This window comes from Brassica napus, chromosome C6 (genome assembly GCF_020379485.1).
Source record: "Brassica napus cultivar Da-Ae chromosome C6, Da-Ae, whole genome shotgun sequence".
NCBI classification, from domain to species: domain Eukaryota; kingdom Viridiplantae; phylum Streptophyta; class Magnoliopsida; order Brassicales; family Brassicaceae; genus Brassica; species Brassica napus.
Genome location: NC_063449.1, coordinates 6,000,407 through 6,023,856, shown reverse-complemented (window position 1 = coordinate 6,023,856; position 23,450 = coordinate 6,000,407). Strand labels below are relative to the sequence as shown.

The window sequence follows — 23,450 nt, the reverse complement described above, 5'->3', positions numbered from 1 at the left end:
CAAAAAAAAAATCAGGGTTATAATTTATGATTAACAATTTTCAAATAATTTTTTTCTAATAACAATATTTTGTTTGGCAGAATGGAATGTTCTTTTTCAAATAAAAACTAATACCAGAGAATATTTGTATCCAGGATGCTATTATTTCAATGTTACAGATCGGAATCGAAAGTCTATATATGATTACTATAATATTTGATGTTTTTCAAACACAGTGGTGGTGGTGGTATAAGAGAGATGCTTCGATTGTGAGAAACTTTAGCCCTCTTCTTTTTTTTGTTCTATGGAAAAGGCTCTTGGTATGTATGTCCTGATGGTGTTCTTTTGGTGTGTTTTTTGGGGTATAGACCAGCTTCGGATAAGTAGAAAAGAAGGTAGAAGTATGTTATGGGTCCTTGGTCTGTAACAAATGATGGTACTTAAGTACTTCAGTTCATGTATCCGAGGTGATGATTGTTTCCATTAATTTTTAGTTTCAGTTTTTGGGTTTTATATTTTGGTTTTGTTGTATTCTTAGTTTTTTTTATAAAATAAACAATACATTGTTTTAAAATAATAATTTTAAAAACAATTACCATTAAAATTTATCAAAATATAGTGGTTGTTATTTAAAATAAAAACATTACCAGGTTTTAAATTATTTTGTTTTTAAGTGTTATACTTAAATATATTTAATAAAATATCTATAAATTATAAAAATTAAATATTTTAAAATTTTGAAACAATTTATAAATTTTATTACATGAAATATTTTTCATTTTTTAGAACTTGAATGGCTATTTTTCAAATTAATATAATATATTTTATTAATAAAATATTTTAAATTTTATAATTTTTAGTTGTCGTTTAGTATGTATAATAAAATTATTCAATAATTTATTTATAGATATTAATAATTAATTGGTTACAACTAATACTATAATTTTCTATATTTATTTACATATATGGAACACATAAATTATTTTACATTAATGTTAAATGATAAAAAAATTGTATGGAAATTTTATCTTTATGAAAATATTATTTACTTAATATTAATTAATTAAAATATAGTATTTTATACAAAATAAAAAAATTCGTTTTTATATTGAAAACCCACAAAAGTTGTTTTTTGACTTTTCTTCACAAATTGGTTAAAATTTTGAAAAACTAGTTTCCCTAAATTTTAGGGAATCTATTTGTTAAAAAACTTGATTTGCAAGTGAAATGGTTTTTACAAAATCAAAAACTAAAATCTAAAACTTGATTGGATAAAAAATAGTTTTTACAAAAGCAAAAACTAAAAACTAAAACAAAAACTACAAACAATCAACCTAGTCTCCCAGAGATTCTTGATGCCTCAAGTTTTAATTTCACTTAAACTGTTTAAGAGCACTTCAAACTCAAAAATTGCTTACTTGGAACTTTAATAAATGAAATACTGTATTTTAAATCTAATCAACTGAATTAGAAAAAGATTAAACTAAAAACAAATGTCACAGGTTTTTTAAAAAGTATCAGAAAAGTTTAGTATATGAGAAATTTATGTCATTTGTTACACAAAACATTTTTTTTTATGTCATTCTCTCTTCAATCTGTGTACTTACATTAATATTTTAGTTCAGAAAAATTCATTAAGAAACACTCCAAGTAGGAAGCATGAAATGCATGAGGAGCATGAAACTAAGAAGAGCACACATGGTGAGTTACAGATTCATCTCTTTTTTTTTTTTGAGAGCCATTTTTTTTTAAACAAGCAATGACACAGTTTGCTCATCATTTTGGACCACATGTGAACTAAACAAGGCTTGGCTCAAAATCTAAAAGGTACAAAAAAACATCCTCGAATGCAACAGTAGCCAACCCTGTGGTTTAGTAAAATGGTAAATGTCATAAAGTGAAAGGTAAAAATGCTTTCATTCCACTATGATAGATCATGATGTTCGCATACAGCTTTGTGAGCATAGTGAAGTAGAACCTAAGAAGGTGAGCTTAGAGATATGATGCCTCGTTCCATGAATCCAAGAAAACTTCTTCCTACTCTTTTTAAGCGGGTCTCTCAGACTCATAGAGCTTTCTTCACTTCGAAAAAATCTGAGCGTTCTTTGTTTGCTGCATCAATGTCTTCTTGTGATGCCACGGCCACTGCAACACCTTTATCTCTAACAGAGTCTACCGCCTCTGCAAATTCCTTGAAGTCCTTCAAACTGTGAGATTAAAAAAAAAGCAAGAAGTCAGTTTTGTATTCTGTTCAAGAAAGTGCAAAAACGAGAGAATTATATAAACCTTGTTGATAATATCTCTGCACGCCTTATTTGCCTCTCTTCGTCAGTTACATTAAGCAAATGCCTCAACAAACTGGTGACAGAGAAGGGAAATTATATTCATAACCCATTACTTAAGTTTTTAAAAAAAGACCAGAGAATCTGCAGAGTTAAACACCATACCTGCTATAACCTTTGGCATCAGGGAGCTGGTACGAATCAACGTCCCCAATTGTCCCAATAACTGCTTTAGTAAGGGTGTCTTCATCGACGTCAAGGCCACGTAAGAAGTCTCCAGTTCCATCATATATGTCTAGTGTCTTCAGTAAGTTGGGATCACGGTAAGACAGGAACGAAAACACTCCTGAACAAGACAAAATCCAAAGGTCAGGTCTGAAGAAGACGAAAAATCTCTCCAATTAGTGAAGAAATAAGGAAAAGGAAAGGAGTTGACCTGAATGTGAATCAAAATCACAGAAACCTCCATATGCACCACCACTTACACGAACACGGTCCCATAACCATGTGTTACCAATATGCTTTGATATAACATATGAACTCCCATCAAGCTTGTAGCCACTGCTGTATATATTACCTGCTTTTCCCACATAGTTCACCTGTTCGAGTAGGCGTATATAAGAAAACACACCAAAGGATACAGAATATGCAGAAGGGTTTTCATTTTGTTTACCTGAGTTGGTATTACAATAGCTTCATTTCTCAAAGGAACCCGTGCATCCCAAGTAACTTGTCCACCAGAAGGCTTTTCAGGGAGTGAGTCAAGGAACTTCCCAACAAATTTCTCCGTGCTTGTGAGGGACTTCCCATCAGCAGTCATATTAACTATGCAGCCGTTTTTAGAAAGGAGAGATGTTCTGATTTCTTCAAGTGAGGATGAGATCCCTTCCCAGTCTTGATCCACCTTCTGTTCCAGAGTGTGTAGAAACTCAATGTAACTAAAGAAAAGAGAAAAGTAAAAAGTCTATTAGGCTTTACGAGTTTCAGAAGCAGATTAAAAAAAACATATTAAGAAAAGAGTTTTCAAAATTCCAACCTGAGACCATTCATCTGTTCAGACATCCATCCAGCAGCGTTCAACATTGCATCCATCCTCGCAGCAGCGATTCCTTGACCACTTCCCCTCAATCGGTTCTATAAAGAACACGAGTTAGTGTTGTATTAGCACCACCGTGTTCTGTTCAGAATGCAAAAGGAGGAAAGATCTACGTTACCTCCATCCGTGCTCTACTCTGGGAGATGAATTGTTTAAACCGCTGTTTATCTGTAAATCGAACCTCTTGCAGCACACAGTTCATCTGCAGCAAAACAAAAAGCAAATGAAGCTTAAGTGCCAAACTACAACTTATATTGTGTATATGCATGCATGGCTCTTCCATTTATTGTCTACAGTCTTTCATCATTTAAAAGATCGAAAGTTGGGATTATTTTCTAAAATTCAGCGCTAAAATTGCGACTGGCTACAGTGGCTATTCAGTGGTGAAACTAAGAATAGCAGTTTTCAAGTAGTGAGTGATTGTCTAGTCTAGCTCCCTATACTCTATGTTGAACACACAAAAAATAACACCAGACACTGCTCTGCAAATGGGACGAGCACCGGGAGACATAATATGCGAAAATTCATGTCCATATTTAGAGGACATGAGGCAGAAAATAAAAACTTGCACTATATCTCTTGATGACCAAAGAAAAATACACCTGAATCAGCTAGAAAACTCTATATTACGCATCTCAACAAAGGAAAATCTCAAGCTACATGTGATAAGTTAAAGATGTTAAAAACAATTACCAGGTTAAAAAGGTCTTCAGCCCGTCCAACCATGGATTTTCCACGGACAATAATTTTGCTACATGGAACATCACTGCCCCACACAGAGGATGTAAAGGGATAAACTGTTATCCCTCCAGTTTTCCTTCCAATCAACTGATTAAGCTGTACAAAACTCATATCTTGCGTGCCCATCTCCAGTAAAGATTGACTGTCAGACAAGCAGCATAAACAAGTTTGATCATAAGGGCAGTACTTCTTTAAACATTTTCACTATTAGCAATTCTGGAAAAGTGAAGTGAAAATCACAAAAGCAGCACGAAAAGGTTTGATCATAAGAGGTAGAGGTCAACAAGTTACCAGAAGAGGGGTACTAGCGGAAGAAGCTCATGCCTCAGTGCGCCCATATCAAAGACTACTTCAGTGTATAGTATATCATTTGTAAAAAGATCATGCCGCAAGACCTTCACGCCATTAACATCTCCAACCTAAAAAACATCATATCAGAATCAAGCTGAAAAAGATTGGAAAGCTAGTAGTGATAATAATCACCTCAGTGGGAACATATGTAGGTTTCTTTGGAATGTCACTCAAATTTAAACTTGGAACGCATTTCAGTGCTTCGGGAGAGTCAGGAGTCTCTTGCTTCAATCTCAACTCCTCTGTGGCACGCGCTAGTTCTGCAAGCTCCTCGTCTGTCATACTTGCTTTAACTTTCTGCAGAATATTTTTCTCCTCCACTTCCTCTTGAGAAGCCTTTTCTGGATCAGGCTGCATCTCGATGGTAACACAGTGAGGGTTGTTCAAAATGAACTTCTCTATCAGCGGGGAAAAGACAGCCTTGGATCCTTCCTCAGCTATTCTAGCTTTCAAGGTCTTCAATGGTTCCTCATACTTTAATGGCTCAAAAGGATCCATGTCGTATATCCATTTCCCCTAAACAACACAACACTAAAATAAGAAACGATACAGAGAAACATAAGAAAAAGGCACATAAACTCACAATTGATTGGAGCATAAGTGATAAACCACGAGGGGATGATCCTGTATTGTTTTCTCTCATAGAAAACTCAATGGTGTTCATGGAGGCCTCAACAGCATCAGTGTCAAACCCCTCATCTGCCAATTTTCTCAGAGTACTCATGATCAGCTCTTCAACCTTTTGGACCTTATCATCGGAAACACCTTTCAAACCAACACTGAACTGGGGCTGGAGAAGTTCGTCTTCCACCCCACTGTTGACAAGAGCTTCTCCTAAACCGCTCTCCAACAAGATTTTTCTCAATGGCGAAGCAGGAGTGCCAAGCATTAGGTGATCTAAGAACCCAAGCGCGAGCTGAGTTTGCAAGTCCAGTGGCTTCTCAGAGAGTAGCCAGTTGAGGCACACCATGTGCTTCTTTTTAAGGTCACCATCTCCACCAGCAGGGTATTTTTCGACGATTCTGCGAGGCCCAGAGAATAGCTTCTGTGGTTCAACCTTTGAGCTATCTCGAGCTGGGCTTGCATCAAACATGTCCAAGTATTCTGCACAAATTAGGAACACAGAGATCATTTACTGTAACATAAATCAAGAAAAGGATAATCTCGTACTGAAAATACAATATAAGATACGGCTCTTTACCACTCAGGACTTTGAGGCGTTGAACTGGATCATCATCTCCGTAGAACCATATTCTGGCATTGCTTGGGTGATAATACTGACAGTGGAACTCCTAGAGGTTTGACCATAAGAAGAATAATATAATATGCATTGCAAGTCATACATATCATATTACTCACTGTTTAACTAAAGCAAATGAAGGAATTTACCAACCTTAAATTTATCAAATGTAAGCTTCGGGATGTCTTTTGGATCACCTCCACTGTCAACACCGTATGTATTTTCTGGGCATAATGCCTGTTTAAAGGGAACATAAGATAAAATAAGTTTACAATTCCATAAGAACCACTGAACCAAAACAAATTACATAACAAAGAATTGAGCAGGAAATAGTGAAGAAACTTCAGTTATAATTACTCTGACTTCACATCAAAGTGATGAGTGATGACCATCGTGAGAAACCAACAAATTATCAAATATATATATACACAATTGACACACATTTAATCTGGTAAATATTCATACACTACACATTCACTCCAATCCTTTACAGAAAATTCATCTTAGAAATAGATTGTTAGAAGAAATGGTTAAATTCAAAACTTGCCTGTTGAGTAATCCGCCCTAGTATATTATCAGGCTGTGAATAGACACCTTTCATCTCATTAAAAACAACCCCTGATATGTAGAAAAATTAACAAAGAGAGCAAGTTTTAACAAAATAGTTGCCAAAAAAACCAAAGCTTAAAACTCTCAAGAGATAGAGAACCTTTGTAAGAAATGTCTTCAGAAGGATGGTTAAGCTCATAGTGCCAACCCTCCTGCTGAAAGGTGTGCACGTCGTCCACGCACTTGGGGAAGAACACAGCGTCCAAGTATACATCGACGAGATTGTAGAAATCCTAGCATAGATAGCGATGAAATCATTGAAATGTGATCAGAAAAAAAAAGAGAATTTGTGTATTATACTACCTTTGTGTTTGTGGAAGCAACAGGGTAGCAAGTCCTATCAGGATATGTGAATGCATTTAGGAAAGTATACAAGCTCCCCTTCAATAATTCCACAAAAGGCTCTTTAAGAGGGTACTTTCTTGAACCGCATAATACGCTATGTTCCAGTATGTGAGGAATGCCAGTGGAATCCTTCCTGCATCAAGAAACCAAACCATTATCCACAGAACCTTGCATGGGTACAAACAAACAAACAAAGAGGGAATCAAATGACTTTCACAAAGGATTTAACACGTAAGATGCGACTTGTGGTGATTAGTAATCAACAAGATCAATTTGGATTAGGTGAAAATTTGAAATTAACCAAGAACCAAGAACTGTATACAAATATCTTACAGAACACTAAAGAAACCACCCTAGATAGACAGAAGAACAGACCAGAACTTTCAAATCACATATACTAAAGATAAACTAGTATAGCAAGACAGATTCATGTGTACTAGTACACTTACGGAGGAGTCCTGAAAACGACGCCAAAGACTTTGTTCTCATCATCGTTAGAAACAGACATGACCTCGCAACCGGTCTTCTTGTGTCTGAAGAGAACAGCCTTAGATTTGCACTCTGAGATGAACTCTTCCCGAGCTTTCTCAAATCCAAGCTTCTCAGCCTCATCCTGACCTACATTCCATCAAAACGGCGGTTTACAATAAATGAGAAGGAAAAATTCAGATCTATCCTAAATTGGAGAGCATATAAGCTAAAGGCAGATATGTTGTGAATTCTGACAAAAAAAAAAAGACAGTAACATCATCATCAACTAAACACACAACATGTCACAAAAGATCTAATTTTTTTCTATATAAACAAAAACAGATAAAATCACAGTTCGATCATTCTACCGGGATAAGAAGGTGCGGTTTGTGTAGAGACGGCGCGAGAGAACTGCCCACTGAGACAGCCACTCGCGGCGGCGGGGAGCAGCCTTAAACCACGGCGTAGAAAAAGCTCGCTTCCCGTTCCAGCATCTGATAGCCGGCGAATGCTGCGGGCGGTCGCTGGAGATGAGCGAGAGAAGTAGGAGCGAGGGAAAAGGCGGAAGAAGAGAGAGGTGGAAGCATTGGAAGAGGAACGAGTTAATGATCGGAGGAGCATGGCTACTACTTTCTCCGGTGAAGACTGACGGCGAAAGAGGTTTTATTCAAGGTTTTTGCTCGATCGATCGGTAGAAGAGGGGAATTAAAAATAAATAAATGAAAAATGATTTTTTTTTTTACTGCAATGCATATCCCCTATATATTATTTGAAAATCATTACAACTTTTTTTGTACCCACATGTTATCATTAAAATGATTTTTAGAATCATTAGAGAAATATGTTGGTCCATCTAATTATATAATAAGCTTTTTATTAAACTAACAATAAATTCATCATTAATGTACTTTATTATTTCCTTAAATAAAATTTACAGAATTACCTAATGTGGCTAAAGTATATATGGCAATTAATGATTTTGAATAATAAATATTTGATAAAAAATAGTGTATCTTCTATCATATTTGTTTAATTTTAAACTATTAAATAAATTAAATAACCACAATAACCATATAATAAAAATTTAGATTTTTATGTATATGTTATATTTTGAATTTTTACAAACGGCTATAAATTACTAAAAGTGTTAAAAGTCTCACATTCAAATTTTATGATCCATGGTTTAAAATTTTTGTTATGACAAAATACAAATGATTACAAAAATTATATAATTAAAAAAGTCTAATTTAATTAATTATTAAGATTAATATATATATCGTTATAAATTAAACTATAAACCATATAAAATACAATATTTTAGTTTCAAAATTTACTTTGAACAATTTTTTTTGATAAAAGTTTTGAACAATCATTGACAACTTATTTTTTTTTAATTATAAATTACTAAAATTATTAGTTCCACAATAAAAATTTTGTTATCAGTAATTTAGTTTTTTTTTTATAAAAGATACAAATAATCAAAAAACCTATATGAGTAGAAATCATAATTTAATAGACATTAATATTAAAAATATACTAAAATATATTATCTATATTAGTATCATTTAAATTTAATAACATATCCTATCAAATATAAAAAAAAAATATTTTTTGGATTAATAAAATTGATTTATATGTTCGCACCAATTTAATTATATATTTAATAGTTACTGACTTTTAATTATTTAATATATATTTATTATTTTATAATGTGCGCATTGGAAAAATCATTCTCTATCTATTAGTATTATGCAAAGACTTAATCAATACATTCGTAAAGAAAAATATGAATTATCATGCCTGCCCTTAATTTGCAGGTTTCAATGTCTCAAACGAGACATCTTATCATGCAACTAAGTAAAAAGAACTACCATATAAGCCTCTCCTGCGGCTGCAGTGTATCCTAAGGGTCTGATCTTTGGAATAGGCACGTAACATTATAATCTATCTGCACAAGAGATAAATTTTGGAAGGGAATGAGCTTCAAGGTTTGCTACCCCTAAAAGACAGAGTAGCTCACGATTATGAAATAGGAAGTTAATACTTAATACAGATACAAAACTGAATAATATAGCAAGTACCTATAACTATTGTTCTCACCAAATTTTGTTTGTAACTTACTGTCTCGTCGCAGAATCTTAATAGAAAACTCAGTGGCATTATGCAAGCAATCAAATAACAGATATCAACTTCACAAAACCCAAAACTATATCAACTTCACGATTATGCTCAATGTTTTTGTAAAAACAAAACTGTATCTATTGTTCTTCCCAAATTTCGCAATGATCTGTGGAGGCCGTGCATAGAGCCAATGAACTTCTAACATATCAGGGAATCGTCTCAATGAGTACCGAGTTTATCAGAAACCATACCTTGATTTAGCAAAGAAACGAATCAGAAACTGAACCATTGTAGACTGTGAACTGAAGAATAGTAAACGGCGTCATTGGAAGTGAGATGTTTTTAGTTTTTAAAAGTCCCACATCGGAACAAACAAACTTTTCTCCATTGTATATATAAGATTAATTCGCAACTACTGCACGTCGAGCTTGGTAACGCGGGCTTGTAATCCAAGTGAAGACAACAAGATGTTGGAATCTTGGGCCGATCTCATTAGGCCGGGTTTGGGGTGGCTATTCACTGGCCTGCCCATTCCAAGTCGGGAGTTGAGGGTTCGGGCTCGAGCGAAGGCTTGTTGTTCGGGTACTCTTAGAGCGGAGGAGACTGCGTGAGGCTGGTTTCACAGAGCAGCGTCCACCTCCCGCTTTCGACGGTGGAAGGATTACCGGCCGGTGCCTTCTGAGCCCACTATGACCTAATAAGCTGGTTTCAACGGGGACCAACATCTTTTTATTTTTCACCACGAGAAAGGACATCAACATAGGCTGCGCAGTTCAACACCAAGTTTTCATGACTAAACAGATTCATACACTGGCACCGCGATTGCATCCAAATTCGCAGACAACAACTTTTTAACATGTTCGAGAATGTTTTGTGAGATTTTTAGAGCGGTCCTTGTAGATTTCTGAATCAGGAAGGAATACGTCAATAATAAGTTGCAAGTGTTCAACTCAGAATAAGTTTCTTCAAGAACAGGCCATGCTGATGCCTGAGACGAGCTTCACGATAATGATATTCTATTAACATCTCTTTAGTTTCATAAGATTTTGTATGCATTAAGATATCAGTATCACCTAACTTGATGTAATTTATTGGACCTAAACTTAATCAAAGGGAGGCATCAAATATTTTAATATTATCTTTTAATTCCATACTTGAGCAACAAGAAACAAATATTACTACTCTTCGACAGAGGATGATGATATGAACGCCACAAATGTCTTCATCAACTTCAAAGCATTTTCAGAGTTAGCGTTATGGATATGGAAGCAATGTCCTTCCTCTTCTTCCTCCACCACTTCCAACTCTCCTCTCCACCCACTCTTCTCCAGCTTCGCCGCATAACCCAACCCTTGCCGTCCAAACACATCTTTTCCAGCAACTGCAACCAAAACCCTCTCACAGCCCAATCCGGATATATCCGACCCGGATCCGACAACGTTCAACCACGGATCATCCACGCCATCTACACTATTCGGACTCGCTAGCTCCCAAACTTCTGCCACTTGGCTTCTGATTCTTTCATCTTGCACGTCTTTCTCGTCGACCGGATCTTTACTCCAAAAACCTGGATGCACCATAGCAACTCCTTTGATTCTAGGGTTGAGCTTCTCTTTGCCTGCTCTTATCGCCATGTGATGAGATATGTTAGCTCCGGCGCTATCTCCGGCGACAAAGACTCTGCCGAAGTCGGCGAGTTCGTTGATCCAAACCTCTTCACCGAACCCATCAGAATGAGAAAATATCCACCGAATTGCGGACCAAGAATCTTCATACGCCGCCGGTATCGGATGTTCCGGTGCACGGCGGTACTGAACCGATACGGCGAGGCAGTTAGAGGTTTTGACGACCTCTGCGAGGTAGTCATGGTAAACAGGGGAGAAAGGGGACTCCATGATGTAAGCTCCGCCGTGGAAATAGATAAGTAAAGGTAGTTTTTCACCGGCGGCGAGTTTTGTCGATTTATGAGGGAGGAAGAGACGTATGGAGAGGTTATGTTCTGGTGAGTACACGACGTCTTTTGTCACGACGTCGTTTTGTGGGTCTAGTGAGGCTGGGATGACGTCGTTGCCGCTAAGTCGCTCGACGCGGCTGTCTTTGTGTATTCTGATGGATGGAAGAAGATCTGAGGTACGATGAGGTTCCATCTTTGATTTTTTGGAGAAGGTAGTGAAAGTAACAATGGTCCAAATGGTGATAACACGTAATATAATGGCATCGTTACTAGCACTAATATGCAGGTTATATATTGTGGTGATTAACAAAATTAAAATTTCTTTTTAAAAATTAAATTAAATTTACTTAAATTTGGATTTGTCCCTTGGAAAGCCAATGTTTGGGGAAGATCCCATAGCAAAAAGAGGACTTATGGCTCTCCGAAACTCTTTTTCGGTTACATCAGTTACTGGTAAACATGCATGTGTCAATATAGAGGACGTATTTGAAACGAAAGTGTGTTACTGGTTTTGCTATTGCAATTATAATTGGACTACAAGTCTCATATGGCCAGAAACATTTAATATAAGGTGATACGCATTAATCATATACTTTTTTTCGATCTATTTTATTAAAACAGGAACATGATCTATTGATATAGGTGTGGTACAACTATTTTATTATTGAAGAGAAATATTATATAAAGAAAAACAAAAAAAATAACTAAAAACTGTTATGAAAGTCATACATTCCAACGCCGAAAATGTTGAAATAATTAAAGATGTGGGTTCTACTGTCACTATTTGCACAGTAATTTTTCTTCTATAAATACGGAGTTTTCGATCATTTGTAAACATATGATTACACATCCTTCACTCTTTCATTCTCTCTGATAATAATCTTTCTATCCGTATTAAAAGTTCTACGGGTATAAACTTTTGCCCTTATTTAAATTCCTGCGATACAAATAAATTCAAGTTCTTTTTATAACACGTTATCAGCACGATCACTCTGCGATTCGGTAAAATTTATTTGTATCATTTATACCCTGTTATAATGGTCGGTATACCGCCTCTACTATTATTTATATTATGTTATAATGGTCGGAATACCGCCTATATTATTTACTAGTAATTTAATTTATTTATTGGTCGGCCGAGCCGCCTTATATTCTGTTTATTATTTATTGGTCGGCCGAGCCGCCTTATATTCTGTTTATTATTTATTGGTCGGCCGAGCCGCCTTATATTCTGTTTATTATTTATTGGTCGGCCGAGCCGCCTTATATTCTGTTTATTATTAATTGGTCGGCCGAGCCGCCGTATAATTTATTTATTACTCTGCATTGATCGGCTGAGCCGTCGCATGATTTGTTGTCATAACATAAATATTTCATTGCCATAATTTTTACTTTTATGAAATTTTATAGATTTGATTGACCGTTTAATACGATATTTTCAGACTGATTTTTAGTGCACTCGATTTAACCCCAACGGTCACAAAGAATTTTTTTTCAAAATTTCCCCTTTCTCCAACGGTTATGAACAGTGTTTTCCATCTATAAATACAACTCATTTTCACTCCATTTCATCATCCAAAACATTTCATCTTCTCTCAAATATATTCAAATCGCTCTCCTCCGATTTTTCATTTCAAGAAAGATGATTCGCGCACTTTTGTTTTTATGTGCCATTTTTATTTGTGTTTCTATTTATGGTTTATCCGTTGGAGAATTTACTCCAAGAGAATTTAGGATGAATATCGGTTTACTTTTCTTTACATCGCTTCTCCTTGTAATTGCTTGCATGATTAATGTAAACGGTTCCTTTTAATATGAATAAAATTCTAATAATTTTTATTTATGTTCTTTAGAAATACAAATGGCAAAAATCGAGAAACTTCAGTTTCCGGCATTGGAAGTAACTGGGACAAACTACACGGCATGGGTTACAAACATGGAGCTTCATCTAGATTCCGAGGAAATACTCGGAACAATAAAAGATGGCAATATATCAACCTCTCATGAAAAGGCTAAGGCCGTGATATTTCTGAGAAGGCATCTAGATGAAAATCTTACGCATGATTATGCGAGAACCAAAGATCCCTTAGATCTTTGGAAAGCTCTGAAGGAGAGGTTTGATAACCAAAAGAAAATTACTCTCCCCCATGCACTCGATGAGTGGAAAAATCTACGATTTCAAGATTTTGAAAAAGTGGAAACGTACAATTCCGCTATATTGAGAATAGCGGCGCAATTAGATTATTGCGGTAAGCCTGTCTCGGAAGCAGAAATGCTCGAGAAAACTTACCAAACGTTCCACAAAAATCATTATGTTCTACAAGAACAATATAGAAATTGTGGGTATACGAGGTTCTCTGAACTCGCTGTGGCGCTTATAATAGCGGAGAGAAATAATGAACTCCTCATTAAAAACCACAATGCCCGACCCACGGGAACCAAAGCATTTCCTGAGGTAAATGCAACGGATATAAAAAATCCGGAAAAAGGAAATTATTCCTATCGTGGGCGTGGTCGTGGCCGTGGTCACAATCGTGGTTTTGGTCGTGGTCGTGGTTATCGATTTAACCGCAACCATGAAAGGAGTAACAACCCAAGAGGAAGGGGATCCAACACATGGAATCGATCTGATCGGGTAAAAGGAAAAGAAACCCAAGAAAACCCTACTCATAAAAATGAGAACGTCTGTTACAGATGTGGATCGAAGGGACACTGGTCTCAAGTATGTCGAACTCCTCGGCATCTATGCCAATTGTACCAAGAATCTATTAAAGGCAAGGCAAAGGAAGTAAATCTCAATGAACACCTTGTGGGTACAACATCGACATACCTCGAATCCTCTGACTTTATGGGAGATTTCGACGAGGCCACTCATCAAAATATTTGAAGTGCTTGTACTGATCAAGCTTAATAATGCCTAGTGATGCCATAAAATATTATGTATTTCACTTTCAAAATAATGTTGTATTTCAAAATATCTAATGTATAATTATTGTGTACTTGTTATTGATGCATAATATGTTTACTTATGAAAGTTTATTTTCTTTATTGATATTAACTGTGTGTTACAGAAATGGATAAGAAAGCAAATGGAACAACAACTAAACAAATTGGTAGAGAAGTTTGCATACCAGATAGTGGCACAACGCACACTATACTGAAGGATAAGAGATATTTCTCTACTTTAAAGTCAGTAAAAATGACTATAAACACAATATCAGGTCCTACAGACCTGATCGAAGGAATTGGCAAGGCGAACTTTATGTTGCCTAATGGAACAAAGTTTTCCATAGATAATGCCTTATATTCTCCAAATTCTAAGAGAAATTTGTTGAGTTTCAAAGATATATACCGTCAAGGGTATAACACTCAGTCTGCAACTGAGAATGGAAAGAAGTATTTGTATATAACTTCTGAAAAATCAGGCAAAGGCCTTGTACTGGAAAAATTTCCAGAACTTCCTTCTGGATTGCATCACACTTATATTGATGCTATAGAATCACATCTTGTGATAAAAAGAAATCCAGAAGATGTTACATTATGGCATGATCGCCTTGGTCATCCAGGCACTACAATGATGCGAAAAATCATTGAAAGCTCACATGGTCATTCAATAAAAACCCAAGATATATACCAAAGTAATAAAATGACATGTGATGCGTGTGCTCTTGGGAAATTAATCATAAGACCATCACCAACCAAAGTTGACAAAGAATCACCAAAGTTTTTGGAAAGAATCCAAGGTGATATTTGTGGACCAATACATCCACCGTGTGGACCATTCTACTACTTTATGGTATTAATCGATGCATCGAGTAGATGGTCACATGTTTGTTTGTTATCATCTCGAAATATGGCATTTGCGAGATTTCTAACTCAGATAATCAAATTAAGAGCACAGTTCTCAGATTATCCAATTAAAAGAGTTAGATTAGATAACGCTGGTGAATTCACATCCCAAGCTTTTAATGATTATTGTATGGTATCAGGGATTGAAGTAGAGCATTCTGTTGCTCATGTTCATACACAAAATGGTTTGGCAGAATCATTAATTAAACGGCTGCAACTAATTGCAAGGCCATTGATCATGAGATCAAAACTCCCAACCTCTGTATGGGGACATGCTATTTTGCATGCAGAAGCACTAATTCGGATAAGACCAAGTGCATACCATAGATATTCCCCATTACAGTTAGCATTTGGAAAAGAACCAAATATCTCTCATCTAAAAATCTTTGGTTGTGCGGTTTATATTCCAATAGCACCACCACAACGTACAAAGATGGGACCGCAAAGACGGTTGGGAATATATATTGGCTATGATTCTCCATCAATAATAAGATACCTAGAACCACAAACTGGTGATGTGTTTACGGCACGATTTGCCGATTGTCATTTCAATGAGAAAGAATTCCCAACTCTAGGGGGAGACAATAAACAAGTAGGAAAAGAGATCAAATGGAGTGTACCATCGTTATTACACCTTGATCCTCCTACGAAACAGTCAGAACTAGAAGTTCGACGTATCATGCATTTACAAAATATAGCAAATCAGCTACCTGATGCATTTGCTGATACCAAAATGGTAACTAAATCACATATACCCGCTGCAAATACTCCTGCTCGTATTGAAATACCACAAAATGGTGGAACGGCAGTTGATACACGTGAATCAGGAACACGTTTAAAGCGCGGTAGACCTATTGGTTCAAAGGATAAACTTCCTAGAAAACGTAAGGAATGTGAAAAGCATGATACTCCCAAAATAACAGAAAATATTTTGGACGAAGAAAATTGTGAATCTAATGACAATATAAAGCATCTTGAATCTGAAGGAAATCACGAGATTTCTATCAATTACATTCATAATGGAAAGATATGGAAACGAAATGAGATGGATGATATTGATGACGTTTTCTCATACCTTTTAGCAAAGGAAATAAATGAAGAAAACGAAGATCCAGAACCAAAGTCTGTATATGAATGTCAAAAGAGACATGACTGGATAAAATGGAAAGATGCAATTCAAGTCGAATTAGATTCGCTTAACAAACGAAATGTATTCGGACCTATTGTGCTCACACCCAAAGATGTAAAACCAGTTGGGTACAAATGGGTGTTTGTCCGAAAAAGAAATGAGAAAAACGAGATTACAAGATACAAAGCTCGTCTCGTAGCCCAAGGTTTCTCTCAAAGGCCAGGAATTGATTATGAGGAAACTTATTCTCCTGTTATGGACGCAATCACATTTAGATTCCTGATGAGCCTAGCGGCCAATGAAAATTTAGAAATGCGTCTCATGGATGTCGTTACGGCATATTTATATGGATCATTAGATACTGATATCTATATGAGAATCCCAGATGGATTTAAAATGCCAGAAACGTTAAGTTCCAAACCTAAAGAGTTATGTGCAATAAAATTGCAAAGATCATTATATGGGTTAAAACAATCTGGACGAATGTGGTATAATCGTCTCAGCGAACACTTAACAAAAGAAGGATACACGAATGATCCTATATGTCCTTGTGTTTTCATAAAGAAAACAACATCCGGATTTGTGATAATCGCGGTGTACGTTGATGATCTTAATATTATTGGAACTCAAAACGAAATCCAAAAGGCATCAAACTATCTGAAAGGAGAATTTGAGATGAAAGATCTCGGCCAGACAAAATATTGTCTAGGATTACAAATTGAGCATTCTCAAAAGGGTATATTTGTACACCAGTCTACATATACCAAACGAGTATTGAAACGCTTTAACATGGATAAAGCAACTCCTCTTAGCACCCCGATGGTCGTTAGATCACTTAATGTTGAAAATGATCCGTTTCGACCATCTGAGGAAAATGAAGAAATACTTGGTCCTGAAACTCCATACTTAAGTGCAATTGGAGCTCTTATGTATCTTGCAAATTGTACTCGACCTGACATATCCTTTGCTGTTAATCTTTTAGCGAGATTCAGTTCGTCTCCTACACGAAGACATTGGAATGGAATTAAACATGTCTTTCGTTACCTTCAAGGAACAACTGATTTAGGCTTGTTTTATCCTAAAAGTTCAAAAGGTCAAATGATTGGTTTTGCAGATGCAGGTTATTTGTCAGATCCACACAAAGCTCGATCCCAGACAGGATATGTTTTTACAATTGGAGGCACCGCCATATCTTGGCGTTCTCAGAAGCAGACACTTGTTGCTACTTCTTCAAATCACGCTGAGATCATTGCACTCCATGAAGCAAGTAGAGAATGTGTATGGCTAAGATCAATAAGCCGACACATCTGTTCAAGCAGTGGGATTGACGAAAATGCGGAGCCAACTATTCTATATGAAGATAACGCGGCATGTGTTGCTCAAACGAAGGAAGGATATATCAAAAGCAATAGAACCAAACATATACCTCCGAAGTTCTTCTCATACACACAAGAGCTCGAGAAGAATAAAGAGATTGAAATAAGATATGTTCGATCATGCGACAATGCAGCCGACCTCTTCACAAAATCACTCCCTACCTCGGTATTCAGAAAACACATCCATAACATTGGGATGCGCCATCAGAAGGATCTATGACTGTTCATTCGAGGGGGAGCTTACGTAGTTGTACTCTTTTTACCTTACTATGGTTTTTCCCATTGGGTTTTCCTGGAAAGGTTTTTAACGAGGCAAGAAAGACGTTAAGCGAGAACGGAGAGTGACACCGGTCCCCAAGGGGGAGTGTTATGAAAGTCATACATTCCAACGCCGAAAATGTTGAAATAATTAAAGATGTGGGTCCCACTGTCACTATTTGCACAGTAATTTTTCTTCTATAAATACGGAGTTTTCGATCATTTGTAAACATATGATTACACATCCTTCACTCTTTCATTCTCTCTGATAATAATCTTTCTATCAGTATTAAAAGTTCTACGGGTATAAACTTTTGCTCTTATTTAAATTCCTGCGATACAAATAAATTCAAGTTTTTTTTATAACAAAAACACAAATATAAAAATTAAATTTCTAAAGAAAATGTAAAACAAAAAATATACCGGAGGTTTTTTGGCATTGAATTTTATTGATATATTGTTTTCCGGAGGTTTTCTCTCTCTTAAAACAAAAAGCCACAACCTTTCTCTTCTCCAAGCTGCTCCGATCTGCTCCGACGGCCGTCCTTCGGGCGCGTGGTCGTCGGAGGCTTACTCCTCTCCTCTCCCTCTTTGTTGTTTGCTCCGTTTTGCCCTTTCCCTCTCATCCGTCGAGATACTTAGTGCTGTGGAAAGAGCTCCGCCACGGGGTTTCTAGATCTGCTCCGGGGAGGTTTGGATCCGTGGCTGGCTGTCTTCGCTCTGTAGTTCTGGTGAGGCGGTGACGGCGTGGGTAGGCGGAGTCGGATTTTTGGGTTTGGCTTCGGAGGGTTCTCAGTTTTAATTTGTAGATCTCTCCGGAAGCTTTCGGGTTGGAGGCGCGTGGAGTTTCGTCGGGCTCTCTCCTCCTTTTTCTCAGTGTATTATTCGAAGATTGTCCTTCGTCATGGAGTGGTGTTAAGAGGCCTCCTTTCACTGCGGCTTGGGGTCTTGCCGTTGGTCAAAAGAGTGATTCTCGTTCAGGGAAGGCGGTTTAGGTTCTGGCCGGCACGTGCGTAGTGGTGCAGTGGCTGTGTGGTCTCTACGCTTCTATGGTCTTGGCGTGTGCAGCTAGGGTTTGAAGTTCCGAGTCCTGTCGTCTATGGCTGTACTCTTTTCCTTCCGGTGGCTGCTCTTCCTTTGTCTTGCCGGCTTCACTTCGCCAGCCGTGGTTTACTTTGGCTCGTGGTCGAAGCTATCAGTTCCGCTTCGGGTTTCTACTCCTCTCTCCAAGGCGGGGTTTATCTTGAAGCGCAAAGTAGTCTGGTGCAGGTTCTCTGTACCAGAGCAAGGATCATCCGGAGAGTTCAAATTGGGTCAGTTGGTTCGTTCCGGTGATGTGGCGTCTTGCTTGAGTCTCGGTCATCCCAGTGCGAAGAAGGTCCCTTGGTCTTGTTCGCAGGCTGTTACTTTTCTTCTTTGCAGGTGCTGAAGCCACGTTCTTGGTGTAGCCTCCCTCTCGGCCCGCTTTTTTGCTTCGGCTTGTTAGGTTCTCTTTCCAAGCCTAATAAATGTGGCTTCCTTTCTCGTTTGGCCTAGCCGGATGGAGCTTTGGACTAAACTGAATTTACTTTTAAAATAACTGCATTATTCAACAAAATACAAAAGTAATACGAAACCTTATATATCATCTAGGTTGCATGGAAATGGAAACGGAAACGGATACGCGGAAATGAAACGTTTCGAAATGTGGAAACGTAAATTTTGATTTTTTTTTGTTGTGGAAACGTTTTAGAAACGTCTATAAAAAAATATATATATATATATGTAACTTATTAATATTTGCATTTATTTTTATTATGTTTAGTATATCTTAGAATACAAATAAACAAATAGTAATTCTGTTTAATCATACGAAAATAAAATAAGTCATCATTAAACATCAAAATCATATAAAATTTTCAAAATAACAAAAATCCAATATTTAAATATTAAATAGTTTAACTAAAATAAAAATCATAACACTAAGTCATAACCAATTGGAAAGTTCTAGCGTTTCCAGAACATAAACACAAGTTTCCAAAATAGAAACGCAAGTTTCCACTAAGTTTCCAAATTTAGATTTTTAAGAAACGAGTTTCCAATGTGTTTCCGCGAGTTTCTGAGAGATTCCGATTCCGAAACGTTTCCGAAACGTGAAATGGACCTTCAACCGAGTTTCCATGCAACATAGTATATCATAACCTCTCCTTTTTTAGCCAATCAAAACCACTTTTTTATTCCTATATTGTAGGGATCCACTACTCTTATCTTAACTAATTAAAATCCATGTTTATATAATATATTTGAGCATGTAACAAAAATGATGACATGTTCGATTATAATCCCCGTAACATATTTCGCCAAAAAAATATGTTAATATACTTTATAAGGAATATGACCATGTATGACATGTTCCATATAATTCATCCATGTGTGCAATTGGAAAAGCCCAATGTTATTCAATTTTTAATGGGTTTTAATGAACTGTTTATATATTGTCAAATATGTTTGATATATATATTTTAGATGGTTATATGCACTGATTTAAATATTTAATAACTTTAAGAATATTTTAATTTATTTGTGATTTTGGATATTCTAATAAAAAATATTTTCAATTGACAATTAAATATAACTATTAGCAATTACTACACGTTGATTTAGTTGAAATTAAACATAAGTATTCTGATATCTATTTTGGTACGGATCGATTCTTTCAAGTTTTTGTGTTTATATATATAAAAATTAAGTTTCTCGGAAGAAAATTAAAACGAAAAATATACCTGGGCGGGTTAAATCTAGTTTTTCATTAATTAGGTGAATGACTTTATTTTTCTTCATCTTTTGTTAGGTAAATGACTTTGGTATTGAATTACAAATATACCTCTAATATGTTAAGCTTTTCTGCAAATAATAGAGATTGACTGCTGTCCGCAAGAGAGAGTAGATTTGGCTGAAGGCCTCGGAAGGAAATGTGAAGCATGGTGTGTTGCAAAGTTCACAAGGAGAAATGTTGAAACATGTGTGACGATTCTATTAACCAATCTTTATGTATAGAGTTCGTGAATACAGTGCGTTAAGATTGGATTATTACTTATTTAAGATTAAACAGTTTAGACCAGTGTTTTGAAATCCGACCCGGACCCGCGGTTGAACCGGTAAATCCGGTGACCCAGAAAAAATCCGGTTTGGGTTTTGTGAAAAACCCAATATTTAGAAACCCGCAAAAACCCGTAAAAACCCAGTAAAACCCGGAACCCGATACCGGTTGAACCACCGGTTGAACCAATAAATAACTTTAACTTATTTTTTTAGTTTTTAATTATGTTTTTAGATTATGTTTTATATTATAAATTTCCAATTAAGAAATTAAGTGATGATTAAAAAAAAAGGTTAGGTTTTTCATTTTTAATTTTATATTTGTAATTTTTAGATTTTGATGAAGATTTCACTATGCCACCTGAAGAAAATGAAATGAACGATGGTAGAGAGAACCAAAATTAGTTGATGTGATTTGGTGTTAGTTTATTTTCGTTATTGACAATTTATTACAATGATCTTTTACTTTTGGTTTATTTTGTATTTAAAGTTTAATTTATTATTCACATTACACATTTAAATATTTATAAATTTTATGTCTTGATTTTTTTAGATGTTATACACCTTACCTTGTTAGAGAAAATTTTAAATAGTTTAAACTATTTTTATTATATAATAATATATCAGCTATGTAAATAAAAATATAGAAACTAAAATTAAGTATTTTCTAAATGTGTTTTAAACATAAAAATATATACATATCCAAACTATAATTTTACTTTCTTAAAAAACATTTACAAAATATTAAACTTTTTATATTTTTATTTACATAGCTGATATATTATTATATAATAAAATTTATTTATTTATTAACCCGCGGTTCATCCGCGGTTCATCCGCGGTCGACCCAGTGACCCAGCAACCCGGTAAGTCGTCCGGTTCAGTATCCCGGTCGGGTTTAAAAACATTGGTTTAGACATTATGGGTTAATAAAAAACGAAGACATTAAGTTTATTCTCATCAGACTGAAGTCAAGAACAGAGTTTAAGCTATACTCTTCAACAGGTGATAAAGTCGACAAACTTCTTCATGAATTTGGGAGCATTTTCAGAATCAGGGTCTAAGAGATGAAAGCAATGATCTTCCTCTTCTTCCATAACCACCTCCACATCCCCTCTCCACCCACTCTTCTTCAGCTTCGCCGCGTAACCCAACCCTTGTCGCACAAACACATCTTTCCCGGCCACCGCAACCAAAACCTTCTCACATCCCAACCCGGAAAGATCCGAGTCGGATCCAACTACATTAAACAGCGGATCGTCGGTTCCATTCACGCTATTCGGACTGGCGATCTTCTCCCAAACCTCAGAAATTCCTCTTCTCGTCTCTACGCCTTGCACATCGTGCTCGTCGACAGGATCCGTCCCCCAGAAAGCTGGATGAACAATTGCAACCCCTTTGATTCTCGGATCAAGCTTCTCCTCCCCAGCTCTCATGGCCATGTGGTGCGACATATTAGCTCCGGCGCTATCTCCGGCGAGAAAAACTCTGTTGAAATCTGCATATTCGTTGATCCAATCTACAGGACCAGACCCATCTGAATGTGAGAAGACCCACTGAATCGCGGACCATGAATCCTCATGCGCCGCCGGGATCGGATGCTCCGGCGCACGGCGGTACTGAACCGACACCGCTAAGCAATTCGCGGCTTTCACAACCTCCGTCAGGAAACTGTGGTAAATGGGAGAAAAAGGAGACTCGACGATCCATGCTCCGCCGTGGATGTAGATAAGTAACGGGAGCTTGCTACCGTCGGCGAGTTCTCTTGCTTTATGAGGAAGAAAGAGTCGAGCGGAGAGGCTATGCTTTTGTGAGTACACGACGTCCTTCGAGACGACACCGTTTTGTGGAGTTAGAGACGCTGGGACGGTCTCGGTGCCGGAAAGACGCTCGACGCCACCGTCTTTGTAGATCCTGACGAACGGAGGATACTCGGAGACGAGATCGGATGAAGAGTGTGAACAAATACTACGAAGAGTAGTGTAAGGAGCGGTTAGCCGGTGTAGGTGGTGGCGGTTGGAGACGCTGACGGCTGTCCGTGAAGATGACAGCGAAAAGTTAGAGCGAGGAGTCTGGCGAAATAAGTGGAAGAAGAGAGGGGGCGAAGAGAGCGAGGAGGAAGAGGTGATTCTTCGGAGCATGCTTACCGAAATATCTTTTCCGACAAGGATTGCTTTGTGTCGGCAAGAGTACTTTATCCAAATCTTTTACTGCGGAACTATAATTTGGACGTGTACGTCTAGAGGAGGATATGTGCCTTCTGTTTTGTATTTTTCCACGCTATTTTTACTTCTAAATAAATATAATTAAAATACTTTTTCAATTTTAAAATAAATATTACCCCCTCAAATTATATTGAAATAATTATTTTTCAAGTAACACTGAAAGATGAAAAATCACAAAATAGTATTCGTTAAAAGCAAACACATATATACATATTTTTTTTTAATTTTTTTTAGTTATTAGGATTTAGAATCTAAGATTTAAACCATTTAACGAAACAAAAAGAGTCTAAGATTTAGGATAAATTTTTTTGTTTAACCAATGTGCTTTGGTTAACCAATGTGCTTT

General features: G+C 36.5%; 3 protein-coding genes across 3 annotated transcripts; all 3 read right to left on the bottom strand.

The window, feature by feature from the left end:
* Window positions 1-1,683: 1,683 nt before the first annotated feature.
* On the bottom strand, window positions 1,684-7,830 carry LOC106402370 (presequence protease 2, chloroplastic/mitochondrial). The gene is made up of 18 exons (XM_022704992.2): window positions 7,483-7,830; window positions 7,093-7,261; window positions 6,602-6,776; window positions 6,399-6,531; window positions 6,237-6,307; window positions 5,843-5,926; window positions 5,651-5,741; window positions 5,033-5,553; window positions 4,582-4,965; window positions 4,390-4,517; window positions 4,051-4,240; window positions 3,476-3,559; window positions 3,298-3,395; window positions 2,935-3,199; window positions 2,698-2,860; window positions 2,427-2,607; window positions 2,266-2,337; window positions 1,684-2,186 (listed from the first exon to the last, which is right to left on the bottom strand). The coding sequence occupies exons 1-18, from the start codon at window positions 7,733-7,735 to the stop codon at window positions 2,045-2,047; spliced, it is 3,204 nt and encodes a 1,067-aa protein (XP_022560713.2). The 5' UTR covers window positions 7,736-7,830; the 3' UTR covers window positions 1,684-2,044.
* A 2,532-nt stretch (window positions 7,831-10,362) lies between these two features.
* On the bottom strand, window positions 10,363-11,581 carry LOC106346137 (probable carboxylesterase 3). Its single transcript, XM_013785391.3, has one exon. The coding sequence runs from the start codon at window positions 11,380-11,382 to the stop codon at window positions 10,414-10,416; it is 969 nt and encodes a 322-aa protein (XP_013640845.2). The 5' UTR covers window positions 11,383-11,581; the 3' UTR covers window positions 10,363-10,413.
* A 10,224-nt stretch (window positions 11,582-21,805) lies between these two features.
* Window positions 21,806-23,113, bottom strand: LOC106403162 (probable carboxylesterase 4, mitochondrial). The gene has a single exon (XM_013844003.3). It carries the CDS (start codon window positions 23,018-23,020, stop codon window positions 21,878-21,880), a length of 1,143 nt encoding a protein of 380 aa, XP_013699457.1. The 5' UTR covers window positions 23,021-23,113; the 3' UTR covers window positions 21,806-21,877.
* Between the last annotated feature and the right edge of the window lie 337 nt (window positions 23,114-23,450).

What these genes read in the sequence shown, in the direction of transcription:
- LOC106402370 (XM_022704992.2), bottom strand. Translation starts at nt 7,735, where the DNA reads ATGCTCCTCCGATCATTAACTCGTTCCTCTTCCAATGCTTCCACCTCT. An exon ending in ACGCCTCAAAGTCCTGAGTG is followed by an intron (nt 5,554 to 5,650) that starts GTAAAGAGCCGT and finishes TAATTTGTGCAG; the next exon opens with AATACTTGGACATGTTTGAT. An exon ending in CTATTGTAATACCAACTCAG is followed by an intron (nt 2,861 to 2,934) that starts GTAAACAAAATG and finishes CTACTCGAACAG; the next exon opens with GTGAACTATGTGGGAAAAGC.
- LOC106346137 (XM_013785391.3), bottom strand. Translation starts at nt 11,382, where the DNA reads ATGGAACCTCATCGTACCTCAGATCTTCTTCCATCCATCAGAATACAC.
- LOC106403162 (XM_013844003.3), bottom strand. Translation starts at nt 23,020, where the DNA reads ATGCTCCGAAGAATCACCTCTTCCTCCTCGCTCTCTTCGCCCCCTCTC.